The sequence below is a fragment of the Cajanus cajan genome, chromosome 8, assembly GCF_000230855.2.
Source record: "Cajanus cajan strain Asha chromosome 8, NIPB_CcT2T_4, whole genome shotgun sequence".
Lineage (NCBI taxonomy): Eukaryota > Viridiplantae > Streptophyta > Magnoliopsida > Fabales > Fabaceae > Cajanus > Cajanus cajan.
The window spans coordinates 6,541,553-6,560,748 of NC_138524.1; the positions used below are offsets into that span (position 1 = coordinate 6,541,553).

General features: G+C 31.8%; 3 protein-coding genes across 4 annotated transcripts; 1 reads left to right on the forward strand and 2 right to left on the reverse strand.

Annotated features, from left to right (window-relative positions):
* Positions 1 to 3,014: 3,014 nt before the first annotated feature.
* LOC109798637 (epsin-3) lies at positions 3,015 to 5,069 on the forward strand. Its single transcript, XM_020358974.3, has 4 exons — positions 3,015 to 3,433; positions 3,558 to 3,680; positions 3,939 to 4,100; positions 4,191 to 5,069. The coding sequence occupies exons 1-4, from the start codon at positions 3,291 to 3,293 to the stop codon at positions 4,783 to 4,785; spliced, it is 1,023 nt and encodes a 340-aa protein (XP_020214563.2). The 5' UTR covers positions 3,015 to 3,290; the 3' UTR covers positions 4,786 to 5,069.
* Positions 5,070 to 5,299: 230 nt separating this feature from the next.
* Positions 5,300 to 11,506, reverse strand: LOC109798636 (U-box domain-containing protein 33). Of its 2 annotated transcripts, XM_083062612.1 has the most exons (7): positions 11,132 to 11,506; positions 10,791 to 10,909; positions 10,350 to 10,459; positions 9,364 to 9,874; positions 8,398 to 8,949; positions 5,842 to 6,564; positions 5,300 to 5,620 (listed from the first exon to the last, which is right to left on the reverse strand). In XM_083062612.1, the coding sequence occupies exons 1-7, from the start codon at positions 11,292 to 11,294 to the stop codon at positions 5,438 to 5,440; spliced, it is 2,361 nt and encodes a 786-aa protein (XP_082918738.1). In that variant the 5' UTR covers positions 11,295 to 11,506; the 3' UTR covers positions 5,300 to 5,437. The 2 variants fall into 2 exon arrangements, with proteins under 2 accessions (XP_082918738.1, XP_082918739.1); XM_083062613.1 differs by lacking the exon at positions 11,132 to 11,506 and having other exon boundaries at positions 10,350 to 10,473.
* A 2,470-nt stretch (positions 11,507 to 13,976) lies between these two features.
* LOC109798310 (actin) lies at positions 13,977 to 18,379 on the reverse strand. Its single transcript, XM_020358530.3, has 5 exons — positions 18,223 to 18,379; positions 15,697 to 15,773; positions 15,166 to 15,559; positions 14,393 to 15,006; positions 13,977 to 14,162 (listed from the first exon to the last, which is right to left on the reverse strand). The coding sequence occupies exons 2-5, from the start codon at positions 15,754 to 15,756 to the stop codon at positions 14,097 to 14,099; spliced, it is 1,134 nt and encodes a 377-aa protein (XP_020214119.1). The 5' UTR covers positions 15,757 to 15,773; positions 18,223 to 18,379; the 3' UTR covers positions 13,977 to 14,096.
* Positions 18,380 to 19,196: the final 817 nt, after the last annotated feature.

Here is a 19,196-nt window from a genome sequence, read left to right on the forward strand (position 1 = left end):
AATTTATTTATACTCCTTTTAATCTAAACGTCTTGTCTCCAATATCTCTCTTTCTATTTTAAATGGGTCCCAAAAAAATCTTACATTTTTACTTATCATCAATAATTTATGTATTAACTTAATTTTTTAAATTAAATTATAAATTAAGAGTTTTTTTATTTTATTTTACTAGTTTGCAAAATATTTTTTCGTGATACAAAATAATTTTTTTTTTAACTAGATCAAATTTTATTTAAAATAAATATATAAGTTTAACAAAGATTATAACAAATTTTTATAATATTTTATTATATAAATTAATGTATATTACTCGCAGTGGAAGATCTTCAACTATCGGATCTTCTGAAGAATCTGCAAGTCGTAAGCATCTGTAATCTTAGAGATGTTAATTTTTTAAAACATTATTAATTTTTCTCTCTATCTTTATTATGTAAAAAAATTTATTATGAAGAAATTAATATAGGTCGTTGTAATTTGCAAGCAAAATTGGTAATCGTTGCAATGACACGTAGCTGCTATGAAATTAATTAAAATTTGTAACTGCTAGCTACCATTTAAGTGAGAATTAAATGCACAGCAACAGGATCAAATGAATATGTGACTTTGCAAGTATCATTAAATTCCAAGTCAGATATTCATATTCACTCATACTCTCCTATTTTGATTTAAACCTACTATCTCAACCAATTCCTTCTCATATGCATTAAATGTTGTGTTTCCAAAGCATAGAAGATAGTCATGCTATTAATTCACTAAAGTCCTTTTTGCTTTTGTTTTTATCCAATAAAGTTCCATATGTGGCCAAAAAGAGAAAATATAAAGTTCCATGTCACATAGGTTGTGTGTGCCCAATTAGAGCATTGTTTTCCAGCCCAAATATTCACCCTTTAAGTACTTTGAGCTGATTTTCGAATTCATCAACCACTGGTCTACTTTTCCATCTCAATATTATAAGTCTCTTTAAGTATTTTAATTTATTTATCACTTAAAAAACCAAAAATCATTAATCATATTTTTCTTATAATATTCTCAATTATTGAAATTTTACCTATATACCTAAATAAATTCGCAATTAAATGATAGTAATTCCTTTAACAGAGTCACACTTTTAAAAAAGTCGTTTTAATAGTAATTTATGAAATTTATATTTTTTTAAATGTACATTACAGAAATAATAAAAGTTAATATATATTTTTAGCCCCAATAAAATGAACTAGTTTCGATTTTGATCTTTATAAAAAAAAATTTGGGTACGCTGCAATTTTAGTCCCTCTATTTTTATCGGTTCACAATTTTAGTCTTTTTATTTTATAATAAAGGTATTAGTCTCCATATTTAAAAAAATACAAAATTTTGATCCTATCATCAATTTAATATTCATTAATCGTTAAACCTCGATGTGGTTCAATGATTTGTCATTATTTAAGTAACATAATATTTTATTAATAAATCTTATTTATATCTTTTTATAATTTTGTTTTATTTTCAAATGTCATATTATTGTATATTACATCACTTAGATATAAGTAAATAGTAAAATTTAATAGGTAGTTAATGTCATTAAAGTTTTATATTTTTAAAATTAAAGAGATAAAATATCTCTATTTTAAAATAAAGAGATCAAAATTATAAATTAATAAAAATAAAAAGATAAAAGGTATAATTTAACCTAATTATTTTATCCTTTTAAAATTTGAAATCACTATTTCTTTTTTTGAGTGATTTTTAATTTTGGTTCTTATGAAATTTTTATTTTTTTCTTTTATCTTTCTAAAATTTGAAGTAACTATATTTATCCCCAATGATTATTTTAAGCAAGATAAACTAATTTGTGTTATTTGAGATAGTGACTTAACTTTAATTTAAATACATAAGTAATTTAGAATGTCACATAATATGAATAAAAACAATAATTTCATATTTTGAATATGAAATCTAAAAATAATTTTACTTTTAAGAATAAAAACAAAATTAACTTATTTTAGAGAAATAAAATTATATTTAATGTAAATCATTAAGATTGTTCAAGATGTAAAAATTAAGTTACATGCATTGAGAAGTTGGATTCTTCATTATTGTTGTAATATTTTTATATTAATAAAAAAATCTTATTTGAATACTATCAGTGCAAAATGTAGATTTTCTTCTGACATACGGTTTGCTGTTTTTGTGGTTTCACAAGAAATTTCTCTAGTTTGCCAATACTAGTTAATTCGACAACTTGGGGCTTATAAAGTTAAGAGGAAGGTGTCATACAATGCTGCCACTAAGGAAATCATTGTTCAATCGATTTCGACGAAATTTCCAATGGCTTGACGGAGACTCATAAAGTATACTATATTTGATTGACTGTGACTTCCACTATTCAACTGCTATGTCCAAAATACTCAACTCTCATGAAGGATGCTTCTTTGGACATAACTTTGTTTCAATCCCTTTATCATAAAGTACGGTACCGTGTTAATGGGCTTAAACTCATATCATGTTATCAAAGATGACTAAACCACGTCAACATGCAAGAGATAATGCTATGTTAAATATTCGGAAATGAAAATTTTGTTGCCTATTACATTTTATTCAGAACAGGAATGTCTATAATAAAAAAAATATCTGGTCAACAAAAAAAAGTGTAAAAAATTTTACATTGTCCACTATAGAATATATAAAACTATTTCGTGAGAGTGTAAAAGAGATATTTTTTTGGTATTGTAATTTATAAACAATAACATGGCATCGTGGTCCATGATTTCAAGTTTTTTTTTTGACATTCCTGTTTCACCCACGGGCTTATTGCCCCATGCCTACTCCTTCTGGAAGGAGGGAAAAACTCTGACTCTGGAATTAGCAATCAAAATCAAATTCAAAATTCAAATACAACCACCCTTCCCTGGTGATGACCCTCAAGATGTTGACTTATTCACATACACGTTTGCAATTTCAAATACTAGAGTAAATAATCAAAAGTTAAAGTAATTGCAACTTGACAAAGTCGTCATGTGCAAATTAAAATTCTCCATGCCAAAGTCCAAGCACTAAAGTCACTCACCCACACTTTGTTTTCATAAATCGAACGTACTGTCTAAATTTAATTTTTTTTTCCTCATATAGACTATCAATATTGCCACTGTGTCACGTCATTTGATAATTTTTATGTGTTGATTTTTTGGCTTATCAAAGGATTAGTTGTAATTTGTGACCTCAGCTTGATTTACTTATCTCAACCCAAACCAAAACCACTTTCTCTTCTCAATTTTTCTTTCTGTTCCGTCCCAAATGGAATAAGTCTAGAGATGTCCATAGCGTTGAATAAAATTAACAGCAGCAAGATGAGCACACCCTTGTTCCATGAATTCAAAAAGCAAGCTTCTTTCTTCCTCAAGGAGAAAATCAAGACTGCCAGATTGGCTCTAACAGATGTCACCCCTGCAGAACTGTAAGATGAGATTTTGATTGTTGTTTTGATCACCCTTCAATTTGTTTCATAACCAAAACCAGCCCTAGAGTTTCTAATATTTACATTTTTTGCCCTGTGTGTGGATGTGTTTTACTATTTGCAGGATGACAGAAGAGGCAACTAGTGGAAATCCATGGGCCCCAGATTCCAGAACCCTCAGATCAATTTCAAGGGCTGCTTTTGAGCTAGATGATTATTGGAGGATTGTGGAGATTCTGCATAAAAGGTGTTTCCAGGTCCCTTTTGTTTACCTCAGCATGTTTCCCACTTTTGTGTTAAACTGTTAGAAAATGTTAAGGAGGGCATTGGTTAAGGAATCAAAAGTAAAAAATTATCATTGAAAACTTTATTGTAGTTTTCAATAAAAAAACTTTTTACATGTTGATTCTTTAACCACGGCACTGGTTAGCAGGACCCAAACTGTTAATCAACCAATCGTGGATCAACCAATCATGGATGAATGACTTGTACAATTCTAAAACAGGTTTCTTAAATTTGAAAAGAAGAATTGGAGGGTCTCCTACAATTCCCTGATTGTGCTTGAGCACCTGTTGACTCATGGACCAGAGAGTGTTGCTGAGGAATTCAAGAGTGACAAAGATGTTATTAGTCAGATGATAGGTTTTCAGTATATTGATGACACTGGGTATGTTCTTATTTTTGCAACTCTTGCCTAAAAATCCATGCTTATTAATTTTCTTCCTCTTGATCAATGAGTGTATTTGAGTGCTTGCAGGTTTAATTGGGGCCTAACTGTCAGAAAGAAATCTGAGAGGATAATGAAACTGCTGGAAGAAGGAACTCTTCTCAAGGAAGAGAGAAAAAGTGCTAGAAGGTTATCTAGAGGGATTGAGGGTTTTGGAAGTTTCTCTCATCGGTCAACTCCGGCACAAGCCATTCTACCACTACGTGAGAAATCATTGCCAACCACACTTAGGAGATATGACTCGGACTTAAGCAACCATGAAGATCAAGAAAACCAGTCCTTTTGTTCAAACAATGGTGAGGACAAAGTAGCTGTCAAATCTCCTAGCATTGAAGGTGGGACTTTCAAGTCCTTGGGTAGTGTGGAAAGCAAGGGATACCAGGATGATCTTGGCACCAATCAAATGCATCAGAAATCTGAAACAAGTTCTAAAGAAAACATGGAACCTAGCAAGGAGGAGTTCCATCTGTGGAACTTGAAAGGGGAGTCCAAACCACTTTTGGATTGTGGTGAAGAGGATTCCAAGTTTGTCAGAACAGAAGATGATCACCCCTTTAATTCAACAGAAATTCATGCCACTGCCTCTCTGCTTTCTGCTAGAGACGGAATACTACAAGGGTGTTGAAATAATTTGAAGATTTAAATATGAAGCCAACAAGTTGTTTGCTAATATTGCATTTTTCATTCGTGTATATGGGTGACCCTTATGTTTCCGTTAGAAATTCCCCTCAATATCACACGGTTAGTTACTGAACAAAGAAGAGAGATTTTGGTTTGTATTTCTCTATATTTAATCTAGAAGAGATTTAACCTTCCCTAGCCACTTTAACGGCAATCACATAACCTGTTTGTGCATAGACAATCATTGATTGATATGGGAAATGGGTATCTTATATTTTATTTGCTAAAGCCTAAAGGTTTGTTTAAATTCTAGACAATAGATTAAAGCAATTTCCTAAGATTTTACATTTTTACTATTTCATCAAATCATGTGATACAAAATTCAAAGTCTGTACTACAAAATTCAAAAGGTATTTGAATCCATCTTCGCATAAATTCTATTAGCTCTACGGTTGCAATTCTAGATGTACAATAGGCCAATCCCAACTTATCAGACTGATTCAGCAATGCACAAACAATTGAAACCAACTAACCCTGTACCATTAAACCCTTAACGATCATTGATTTGAGCTAGAAAGCAATAATGAAAAGCAATACAATTATGCAAAATTAGATATGTAGATATTTACAACATTGAAAAATGAATTAATGAAACTTCAGGATTTGCAAAGCCAGCCTTGGATAGCAAGTCGAAGTGCATGATTGTGAGTGAGATGCAGGTGACTCAATTTTAAATTAGTCATAGGAGATGTTTCGTGCCCATTTTCCAGCCATTCATTTATGGCCTTCCCTTCATAAGTAAATCCATCTGCTGCAACTTGAGGATCATGCATTATTTCCTGAAGAATGAACCAACAAAATAAACATGAGCCAGATAAATACAATAACTGAAGATTTTGTAAAAACAAAATTGGCTTCTCTTCAGGTTGACATAATGATTAAAGTTCAGTTATTCGCACTGGTTACTTCATCAGCTATATCATGTATTTATTTCAAAGTCATTACATTAATATTACTACTAAACCTAGTTGTATAAATAACAATAAAAAGGAACAGTTACCTGAAAGATTGGACACAAGAAAAAAGATGGCACAGGTCTCTCTTCTGAAACATGCAACTGCTCCAATTCTCTCACTAGAGAAGGTGTTAACTCTGGTCTATCTCTACTATTCAGTTGGCAGCATTGCAATCCCAGTTCAACCAATCGTGTTGCCACAGTGGAATGCCACTCTCCAGCTGAAGAATCCAAAATTGAGGACAATTTTCCACTTGAAACTGCTCTGCGTACTTCACCAGCTAATCCAAATGGAGTCCTACCAGTGAGGAGTTGCAATATGATGATTCCAAAAGAGTATATGTCAGATTTAGGTGTTAGTACACCAGTTCTGTGAAACTCGGGATCTGTATATGAAAAAGAACCCTTTGGCTCAGTGCTGAAGCAGAAACTAGGAAGGTAAAGTGACTCCTCTTTCACCAGCCTGCTGAACCCAAATTCACATATCTTGCAGCTAAATGAAGAGTCAAGAAGGATGGTTTCGAGTGTCAAACCACCATGGATAATAGTTTGTGGTTTGGAAGAATGTAAGAAGCAGAGAGTTTTAGCAATTTCGACAATCCACCGTGCTCGGATATTCCAAGTCAAAGGGAGAAGACTGCTTTTTTGGTATAAGTGGTCTTGGAGATTTCCATTGGGCAAGTACTCATATACAAGTGACCAGGCTTCAGGGCAAACACCTAGCAAAGTTAATAGATGAGGGTGCTGGAGACTACCAAGAACTTGAACCTGGCACACAAGCATAAACTTTAGTTGGATCAAACAAACGTCTATATGCTGGACAGTCAAGCCAAGAAAGAAAAAGAGAAAATATTTAAAGATAAAACTCAAAGTTTGTATGCTAGGGGGAAATTAGAGGATAGAATGACTTGTGAAGCCAAAAATGCATTATTCACAGTTCATAGAATTCATGTAATTTTGTAACTAAAACCACTTGTGAAAAATGAGGACAGTTTAACTCGTTATAATGGTGAATGGTGATAGAGAAGGACAATCCATTGATTTGTTTTGTTCTCATTCATATAACCATTCCAAATGGTGAAATAAATAAGAAGAGTATTTTGATGGTTTTGTTGGATAGACTTAGCATCAATATATGACAAACAAACATCTCGTAGCCAAAATTAAAGGTAAAGAAAAGGCTGAGGCAACCTCTGACAGTCATCAGTATTTTGTTCCCAATTATTAATGTATTCTTGGCTTCTTGCAGTTTGAAAAAAAAAAAACCTTGAGGAATTCATTGATGCTTCAGAAGTGTGCATGATCCAGTCCATGTTTGATATATTGACCACTTTTACATTGACTGTCAAGGGCATGTTAAACAGGGAATCTGCCTTTATTCTGTTTTCTATTATATGGGCTGAATATTATAAATAATATTAGCAGTTATTATTCTTTTCTAACAATTGTATCATGAATCAGCCTTAATTATCAACTAAGGGCTGAAAATAAACTTGTAATATTAATAGAACAAAATATAAGTAGGGCAGACAGCAAGCCAAAATTTCTTGGCATGGCCTAACACAGCCCTCCTTTTCCCAGGCTTTGGATTGGCAATGTTACCATAGGAAGAGTTCTTATGATAAATTTTACAAAAATGATGGGAAATTAATGAGGATGTCATACAAGCAGAATGGATAAAATGGAAAAAAAATATATATATATCTAGAGTTATTTGAGAATATTGGACTTTTAAGGGACAAAAAGAGAAAAAAAAAAAAAAAAAAAAGAGGTGAAAGTAGCATAAGTGAGAATGTTAAGATAATGTGTGGCTACACAAAAAATGATATGATTATATGCAAGGAGATATTGGTGTGGCATCAATTGAGCAAAAAATGATAGAAATTCGGTTAAGGTGGTTTGAATACATATATAGAAAGCTACTAGAAGTATCAATGAGGAGAGTAGATTGCATGGTTTTTAATCTTGTAGAAAGGGGAGAAGGAAACCAAGAGGGACATAAAGGAAGTTGTTAAGAGGGATCTTATGATGAATAATATCTTTGAGGATTTAGTCTTTAACTGAGCCTAATAGCATCTTATGATCCATCTAACCGACCTCACCGAGTGGGATAAGGCTTTTCTTGCTGTTTCTGCAGGACCCAGTCATTAGAAAAGCTTAATGTCCTTCTCCATAAAAGCATTTAATATTGTAAAAAGAGAAAAATACCGAGAACAAATTGTTAACTATATCTTGAAGAAAATTTATGGTTGTGTAAATTGCTTCGGAAAAAGCACACCTTCCTCAATGAGTGTATTTGTAGATATACCTAACTAGGCGGTATTTAATCTATAAAAATCAAGAGCATGCCAAATTATGTCAAGGATATACATTCATAGGATTGGACTTAGATCTACTTGTGTTTGTAAGACAAGCTAGCATGGGAGATAGTTTGATTAACTTTAAAGGATTGATAGGAGATGAATTGTGGATGTCCTAGCTGTGAAACCAATTAAAAATCCAAAAGCCTCTAAATTATGTTTCAGCCACTGATCCTCTCAAGCTCTAAAGAATTTAAGACATCTACTTCAAAAGAAGAAAGACTGTTATGGGAGAACCGACCTCTTGATGAAACTCTGTTGATCCTTGCATGTTGTGTGGATGGAGCTTCCTTATAGCAACTGTTCTACCTAACATTTCGCCCTTATAAATAGAACCATATCCACCCTCCTTAATTTTGAAACTCTCAGAAAAATTGCATGTGGCATTTTGAAGATCTGATAATGAAAATTCAGAAAGCTCAGGGAATTCTTCAGCAAAGCCAATGACCCCATTGCAGTGATCTGCTTCAACTTGTTCGCAACTTTTCCACCGCTCAAGCCAGTGTAGGGCTTCCATTTTCTGTCGCCTGATTTGCTGTTTTTCATGCCGCAGGTTTGAGATGGATGCTTGAATTAGTAATAGTTCATTTGCAGCTTCTTCTCGCTTATGATTGGTTTCATGTGCACAACTTCCTAGAAGGGAAATACTTCTCATGATCCTTTCCAGATCACTATCAATTTCTTCTTTCTCATCCAAGAACATCTGTTGCTCCTGTATTGTTGCTCTTAGTGCATCCTCGGCCTCTTTTCTGAGCTTTACTTCTTGTGCATGGGCATATTCAAACAAGTTGACCTGAAGAAAGAATATGTAACTTGTGTTGGAACAGAAGTCTTGAGAAAAATTAGCAAAAGACTATACATTACATATCATCACTAGTCATTAAGTTCAAGATATGCAATGAATTCGCATTGCGTTCTGTCCCTGAAATTCCTCAACAATAAAATTTTGGCACTTTAAATTGAATTTTGACTAGAAAACATTTAAGTTTCAGAAAAATTAATTTACAGAATCCCAGTATCTTGCAGATGGCTTCTCTCTTGAATCTTCATGGAATAAGTTATCAATGCTTCTTAGATATGTAAAAAGTATACTTGATCCCTCATGGAAAGTAAGAACTTTTCTGGCGGCTTTCCTTATTATAAGAACAAGGTGAATAAGCTTCTGTGCTATCAAAAGTCCAGAACTTTTAGACTATGTTATGCTTACCTTACTTATGGCTTCAGTGGCTTTGACTTCCAACCTTTTGCTCTTCAACAGCTCTGCAAGAGCCTCGTCTGTTGCCGCATTAGCTTCTCTTTTGGCTTCAATAAGTTGACTATCAATTGTTTCTTCCTCAAACTCTGGATGAGTATCTAAATACCAACCAGCAGAATGTTGGGGAGAACCATGACTATTACAACCGGACGATTTGGATGAAAAAGTAGCTTCTGTTTCAATGATCTCCCTCTGAACCATATTTCTTGCAATAATTGTGGAATTTGATTGAAGACATTCTGAATGGAGTAATTCATTTGTGCCATATTGAAAAGATCTACAGCTCAAACCCTCTGCAGTTGTAGTCTTAGGTTGAGCACATGAAGACAAAGAACGAGGAGTTTCAGAAGCTTCTCTTGTCCAAATGTGCTTGCCTTTACAGACAAACCATATTTCACAGAATGGAGGAGCATTTTGAGCAGCATAGTTTGCTTTGCTGGAATTCCTTTTGACTTTCATGCAACTGCATTTTTCCATTGTTTTTATAAAAGGAAAGATTTATTCACCCCTTTTATGAAATAAAGGTACAAAACTAAAAAGGAAATGACTGAAGTAGATAGTATGGTTCAAGTTATAAGAGCAGAGGAAGGCATTGATATGTCTGTCTCTATAGAAAAGACAGACATATACATAACAGAATAACATCAAATTTTCTGATCCATAAGAACCTGTCAACTAGAATGGAATACATGAGTGAATAAACCAAGTTGAATGTATACAAACTAGACAACTTTATTAAGGCGTAAATAATTGTTTCCTGTGAAACCATCTCATGCGGTGTCCTCTTGTCTAGGCTTCACGGGGAACAATTATTTAGGTTTAGAAAGTATGCACAGGATCTTAAAATCTAACCTTGTTGTTAGTTATTGTCATTCCTAGGATCAAAAAAAAATTCCCTGTGACTAAAAGAATGTATAGGCAGTCAATGCATTGCTTACTTTTCTGGTATTGCTCCAATAACAAGCTTCCTGATATTGTGCACAGTAACCAAATCAACAATCCCTTTCTGGACTTGATCAGCTTCACCTATGACACTGGATGCCTTAACCTGAAAAGAAATTACTTTAACAAAGACCATTAACAATTGCCATGTTCCCACAAATTGCTTTATATAGAGTACATCATGTGATAATTTCAACAAAAACAAATTTCAGTTATAATTATTCACATATTCTGAAGGAAGAAAACATGAAAAATTGAAAACAGAATGATAACTAACAGGGTCTTAAAAATGTGACTAATACATACTTCTTCCTTCCTTCATAAATGAAATTAAGAAAAAACCAACCATAACGAAAAAACATACATCAGCATTAAAATGATAAGCTCTAAATTCTTATTTGCCATGACTATAAACACGCAAAGAGATACATGCATACCTTAGCTTTACGGCAAAGGCTCAAGTACTTCTCCATAAGCCTCTTGATCTCTTCTCTTTCCTCTATTCTATAAGCAGACACAACTTCGGGACTAGCATGGGATGCTGGCAATTTTCCTACTGCATAACATTTCAACTTTAAATGAATCATTTCATGGGATAAGATGAAAATTTCTCAATAACCAATATACTATATTTAAATGAATAAATTATCAACCTTATGCCTACCAAACTAGAAATAGAGCTAAATTGGCACAGCAAAATTTAAAGGAAAAAAAAAAATCCAAATTCAGAAGTACACACAGTACACAGATGAATATGAAAGACCGGAGCAGGACTTACATAGTGTGGGGATCTTAGTAGAAGGTTGGTAAACATGAATTAAGCGAATTTGTGCTTTGCTGAAATGGGTGAAACACCATTGAAGCAAAGTTGAAGCTTTCTTGATAGACTTCCCAACTGCCACGTGGACGTTCTGATCACATTGATATTCATCCATGGCCATGATGTGGGGTGTTAGAAGGCATGTTGTGAAGGTTGAGAAACGTCCATTGTTGAAGGAAAAGTGTGAGAAGCAGTGGGAAATGGAAAATTTTGAGTGATCATTTTCTCTTCACTCAAAAAGGGAAGGCTTGACTTTTGCACTGACTAGAATGCCGTGTGGTGTCTCACTTCTTCTGTCTTCTCTTCTGTGTCTGTGTTGTGTGGTCCAGAGGAAACAACCTTAGCTTTTGCCTTTGCCTTTTCATTCATCAATGTTTTTTTTTTCGTTCATTTTAAGGTAACCTTACAATATTCCATAATTTAGTTACATTGAGTTAAATATATAAACTATATATTTTTAACATAATAAGAAAATGAAAGATATGTATCTCTTAAAATAAAAATGTAATCTGAATTACTTTTTAATATATGAATAAATAGTAGTATAATATTTGTATTTATTTAAAAGATGAGTGTAATTATTTTAATCACATTAAGTTAAATAAATTAAATTAAATATTTTAATACTGGAAGGAAGAAATGTGTAATACTCTCTTATGAAAAAGTAATGTAATTTATTCTGCAATATAATATAGTTTGGATAACTCCTAGAATCAATTTTAACTTAAAAAATTATGGTGAAATTTGAAGAGTTAAGACTATTTATTACTTTAGCGTTAACCATATTTTGTAATTGATTTTGGTAGAATTGAAAGTTAATTGAAACAGACTAAGTTTAAAAATGAAATATATACACCCAATACCTTGTGTAGACTTATGTTTTTATTTGGTTTAAAAAAAAGAGAGAGAAAATAAAGGCGACTTAACTTTATATACTTAAAAAATCATTCTCTGCTCTCCAAACCGTCCATGCTTGGAAGAATTGTTATTTTTGTGTGGATCCCATGTAAACTATTTTCTCCTCCAAACGGATCTAAAATTTTAATATCTTCTATTCTTTCCACTCCAAAATTCACAAAATCAAATGCTTCATTAACAAATGAGATAAAGAAAAATGATAAATATTAATAAAGTCTCTATTATTACTTCAAAAATTTCTTAATGGTAAAATATATATATATATAATTAAGAAAATATCATTATAAAAATTTGTAATTATGTTTATAATAAAATTTTATTAATTATAATAAGACATCATAAATAAAATTAGGCAAATATCATATAATGAGATTTGTCCTTCTTTATAAATAAAAGATTGTATTGTAGTTTAGGAACTACAAATAAGTCTTTTCTACATAATAAAAAATTAGGTAAAGGAAATAATATCACAACTCATGATAGTTAAAACTTCCAAAATTGAAAAATATGTACACATTTAGCTTATCTTGAAAAGGACAAGTCACTCAAACCTACAACCTATCATATGCGAGATCTATCTTGCTTTACTAAACTAATCTTTTACATTAAATTTGTTTGTTTTTACATGTAGAAGTAAGATTTGTGAAGTATTGTTTATAAAGTTATATATTTTTTTTTATAAATGATACAAAGTTGAATAATATATTGTATAAAAATAAAAATAGGTAAGTCATTTAAAAATGACAGATTGCCTAAAATTAACATGATATAGAGATGAATTATAGTTGTGATTGAAATGAATAAATTTTGATTTTGGTTTTTATAAATATTTTTCTTTATTTTTCATCTTCTAAAATCTAAATTTATTGTTTTAGTTCCTAATGTTTTATTTTAAAGTTGATAAATAACATTTATTTTAAAAAATTATAATTTTTTTACATATGTGATATGCTAACATAATATCACATACAATTATAATATCATTTAAGATGATCATTTAATCTTGTAATGAATACATAAGTAGTTAAAAATGATCACATGATAATATGGACTAAAAGTATAATTTCAAATTTTTATGGATGAAAAAAAACAAAAAATATATTTATAGGTACTAAAATCAAAATTTTCTCACTATACATGAACTAAAAATATATTTTAGTAAAAAATTATAACTTATATACCTATTTTTTCATTTTTAAATATAAAATTGTGATACGATTGTAAAATCATGATACGATTATAAAATCTTTTTATTATTAGTTTTTTTTATGTATTATATTCATAAAAGAGTAAAATATGTTTTTGATTTTTATAAAATTTTTCAAGTTTAGATTTAGTCCTTTAAAAACTTTATCCTATTTTGCTTTCTCTAATTTGAAAATATATCACTTTTAATCCTCAAAGTTACTTATATAACACTTTGTAACAAATTATAGTATAGAAATTGAAGGAAAAATTTAAGATTTGTTATATAACATTATATTATTTGTTTAATATAATTAAACATGTCATTTTTAAATAAATTATAATCTAATTTTATATTATAAATATTTATATTTTAAAATATTCATTTATGAAAACTCATACCAATAAATTATTAATTTGAATAGTACTAATAACTTATCATAATAACTAATCAAATTCTTAAATAAATATTAGTCATCAATAAAATTAATATATATTTCATACGTTATTATAAAAAATATATATATAAAACTTCATATTTATCATTTCGCTTAACACTTATAAAATGTCATGCCCAAATCTGTATGGGATATTAAGTATTCAGGACCCGATTCAATAAGAGATGGGGACGCAATTATAAGTTGAAAGGCGTTGATTTAGAATTAAAACTAAATATCAACCGTTCAACGATTGCCAATAATAAAACAAAAATGAATGAATTTACTCAGCCATCAACTCAGTTAATTGATATAACAACACATTTTATAATATAAAACGAGGACGCCGTATTTTCTTTCAAAAAAGCCACCTGCAGCAGCATTTAGAAGCATTTCCTGTGTACAATTGACGGACCAGCCTCGTCGTACTCGGCCTTTGCAATCCACATCTGCATTTCAAACACCCAAGTCCTAATATTAGTATCCCCACATGATGCAACTCGCACTATATTTATTTCTTTTAAAGTGTAAAGTGAGAAAGTAAGGATATATATCGCGTTGATTTCAATTAAAATATCTCCTAATCTTAATTAATTTTACTTTCTTTACACATTTGCTCAATTTCAAGAATTAAAATCCATTATGATGATGTATTAGAATATAGCAACAAAATGTCTACCTGTTGGAAGGTGCTGAGAGAAGCCAAGATAGAGCCACCAATCCAGACACTGTACTTTCTCTCAGGTGGAGCAACCACCTTAATCTTCATGCTACTTGGGGCCAAAGCTGATATTTCCTTGCTCATTCTGTCAGCAATACCAGGGAACATGGTAGAACCACCGCTGAGAACGATGTTTCCATACAAGTCCTTCCTAATATCCACATCACACTTCATAATTGAATTGTAAGTGGTCTCGTGAATGCCAGCAGCTTCCATTCCGATCATGGATGGTTGGAAGAGAACCTCAGGGCATCGGAAACGCTCTGCACCAATGGTGATGACCTGTCCATCAGGCAACTCATAGCTCTTCTCAACAGAAGAGCTAGTTTTCGATGTTTCAAGCTCTTGCTCATAATCAAGGGCAATATAAGCCAGCTTTTCCTTTACATCCCTTACAATTTCACGCTCGGCTGTGGTGGTGAATGAATAACCACGCTCCGTAAGGATTTTCATTAGGGCATCAGTGAGATCGCGTCCTGCTAAGTCAAGACGGAGGATGGCATGAGGGAGAGCATAACCCTCATAAATGGGGACAGTATGGCTGACACCATCTCCGGAGTCAAGAACGATACCTGCACAAATTAATTCAACAAGAGTGAAGGAAACGAGCAAAGTTAGACAACCTCAGAGAAATCAGCTCTACTACTTAGTCAGATTAGGAACCAGCTCAACATCTTTAGAATGTAGCATAGATGAGACAGAATAAAATTCTTGAAGAAGTAATGACTAACCAGTTGTACGGCCACTAGCATACAAGGAAAGAACAGCCTGGATGGCAACATACATGGCGGGGGTATTGAAGGTCTCAAACATAATTTGGGTCATTTTCTCACGATTAGCTTTTGGGTTGAGAGGTGCTTCAGTGAGAAGAACTGGGTGCTCCTCGGGTGCAACACGGAGTTCATTGTAGAAGGTGTGATGCCAGATCTTCTCCATGTCATCCCAGTTGCTCACAATTCCATGCTCAATGGGATATTTAAGAGTCAATATACCTCTCTTGGACTGAGCTTCATCCCCAACATATGCATCTTTTTGGCCCATGCCAACCATCACTCCTGTGTGACGGGGACGACCAACAATGCTGGGAAACACAGCCCTTGGAGCATCATCCCCAGCGAATCCAGCCTAAACATTGCAACAAAGTAGACTCGCAGTAAATCAATAGAAATTGAGAGGCACCATTCACATTTATGCAAAAATTACTAGTCAATCACTTTATGAAACAAAACAATATTAGAAATAAAACCAACCAGATATCATACCTTAACCATTCCTGTCCCATTATCGCAGACGAGTGGTTGAATATCCTCACCGTCTGCCATTTTTTTTATTTAAAGAGCTGAAAAATTAAAATAAAAAATAAAAAAAAAATCTCTCAGCACAATGAGAACTAAGACATTTCACATGCAACATCAGTTAGAGTGATCCCTGCTACAACATAATGTTAACAGAATTCAGGATATAAAGAGGTCTAAATCACGGGAATGATTCTTTTCCTTGATAACTTCACTTCGCCTCAGTCATCCAATTTTATATGTGTATATATATATATATATATATATATATATATATATATATATATATATATATATATATATATATATATATATATACACACGAGGATAGATCCATTTATTTCATAAATAAGCCTACCTAAATTTATTCTATTTAATAATTCATGTTCTATATTAAATTTCAACAATCTAATTGTTAAAATTAAAATTCTTAATTCATAAATTAAGTTTGCAAATGTTTAAAAAATTTGAAAAGGGTTCAAATGACATCAGTATAACTTTTACCAATTATTACACGGTTCAATAACCTTTAATTAAATATGAATTTTTAAAAACTTATCGTTAGATTGAAAATTCCTTATTTTTAGATCATATATACAAAAATTCACATTAATCAAAGATGATTTGATACAGGGACGGAGCCAGGATTTCAATACTGGGGGGCCGAGAATAAATTCCAAAGTGATACCACATAGCAGGCCGTACCAGAAGTCCAAAAGTTGAATAAAAAAATAAATTTGGGTTATTCATTTAATTATACATATGAGTTTATATTAAAAATAGGGGGTGCCATATAGTAATATATATGTATATAAAAAAAAATTAAAATTGTTGGGGGGGCCGTGGCACCCGTAGGTCCCCCCTTGGCTCCGTCCTTGATTTGATACCTTATTTTTATAAAATTAAATTGACATAATATATACATTTCAAAATATACTAAAATATCAATAATTTAATTGCCTTCAAATTGTTATTCAATTTTAACAAAATTTGATACAAGGTGATATGAAGTTATAATTCAGCAATTGGATCAACAAAATTTACATTTAATTGAAAGTTATTGAGCGATTACATCAATATCATTTGAATCCTCTCTCTCTCTCTCTCTCTCTCTCTCTCTCTCTCTCTCTCTCTCTCTTTATATATATATATATATATATATATATATATATATATATATATATATATGAAGGGATTTACTTACTCTAAAAATAAGTTTACCTAAACTTATTTCACTCAATAATATTAATTATCCAACTGTTGAATTAAATGTTTTTTTTTAATACATAGATCTAAGTTTGCAAATTTCAAAAGAATTTAAAAATTATTTAATACCTCATTTCATTAACTACTTTAAAAATAAGTTTACATAAACTTATGTCACTCAATAACTCAATCATTGAATTAAATGTTCTGAATACATAGATCAAGTTTGCAAATTTAAAAAAAAATTAAAAATTATTTAATGAAATGTAATATCAAATAGTTTTCAAATTATTTAAAAATTTGTAGACTTAATCAATGCATTAAAAACTTTTAATTTATTAAATGAAACAAATCTAAGCAAACTTATTCTTGGTCCTCTCTCTATATAGAATCTAGATTCACCTTACATAGATAGAACAGGAATTGGATCCCCTATAGTCGATAATTGAACTGCATAAAGTGCAGTTCCACATCTGATGGTGATTAGTTTTCGAAAAAAAAAATCATAATTCAACTTAATAAAAAAAACTTTTGAAAGATTAGATTCGTGAAGTTGAAAATGTAAGTGAAGAATATATCAATCCGATAGAACACCGTCAAAATTTGGAAAAATCTATTGAAAGACAGATAAACACAATTTTCACGTGATGCAAAAAATATAATATGAAACGTTATAAACACAAATCAAAATCATTGTTGTTCATATCAGACAATACATGTGAGAAACCTTCTTTTTTTCAATATTCAAAATGAATTCAATTTAATTTGAATACGATGATCCTGTAAAAGTTTAGAATCTTGAATTGTGATATTTGACTCTTATGATAAATGCATTAAACGTCATACATAACCTACGAACACTAAAACCATTTTCATTAACCGCGTATCGATATTAAATTCTTCATAAAAACTGTTTATATGATTATTTTTCATTTCATTGGAAAAAAAAGAAAAAAGATAGAACCGGTTGAACCGAACAGGAAGCTTCAGCAGCTCACTTTGTTCATCTGATTTTAACAAGACGTATATACAAACACAACCAGACACGAAAATACACTTTCAGATTTCGATCTCATCAAAGAGACTTGCGCATAACATTAAAAACGCAACCAATTCCATAATCGTAACACCGATTGCATGAATTCAATAAACGCACGTGTGAATAAGAACATGAAAATCAGAATTGAACAATAACTATCATCAGAGGCAGTGAAGCAGGCAAGAGCATAATGCGAGATAATTAACGGCGAATAGAAGAGAAGAGAAGAGAAGAGAAGAGAGAGTGACCTGAAGGAGATGGAGATGGCGTTTCAAAGACAGAGAGAGTTCTCCGATCTCAGCTGCCCGCTCTTTGGGTTCAAAACTTATGATGAACGGAAAACAACGCCCTCTCAGGACTTTTTTTAAGTACCGCTTTTCATTCACCCTCTAAACGCATCACCACCATCCATTTCCTTTTCCCTCGCGACACGTGTCCCCTTCGATCTGTGCCTCCGCGGATACAGCCTGTTTCTTTTATTGCCAAATCAAACGTGAGGTGAAACTTAATTGTGGCCCACTCCAAATTTGGCGCTCCCATTACTTCTTCTATCCTTCACACCCTTTTTATTATGGGCCTCAATTTTCGTTCTGGATTTTCAACCCACTGGATTGTATCTTACTAGCCGAAAATTTGGGAACAAAACCATATTCGTGTTCACCAGCCTGCCTGTCTGCATTCCACATCACACAATTTTGTGGGTACCATAGCCTTACTTGTAAAGATAAAAGGTCACACAAAATAGTTAGAAATTAAACTTTTAGCCAAATTAATAATTACTTTTTAATACGTGAAAACTAGTTCTAAACGGCATCTTATAAAGCATGGGATTAGTAAGGGTATTTGTCTCATATAAAGCGGTACTTTCAGAATAAAAAATAAAAATATTTAATGAAAAAATATTTTTTAAATAAGTTTACTAACTACAATCAATAACATTGTACAAAATATCCACCTAAAAAATGTACCATCAAAAACAGAAAAAATAAAATAATAAATGCTTCATGCCCAAATTTAGTTGGGCCATACGAACAGCCCATGCTTACAGGCATATAACCTGTGGGCTTTAAGCCTTTAAGGATAAGATGGGAAACTGACCCAGTTGGATGAGTTATACATATATGTGAACTAGTATGATACGATCCATATTTTTAGAGGTCACTTGCTTTGTAGTTTTGGTTCAATTTGCTAATATGTTGGATCAGACTAAATTGACCTATTT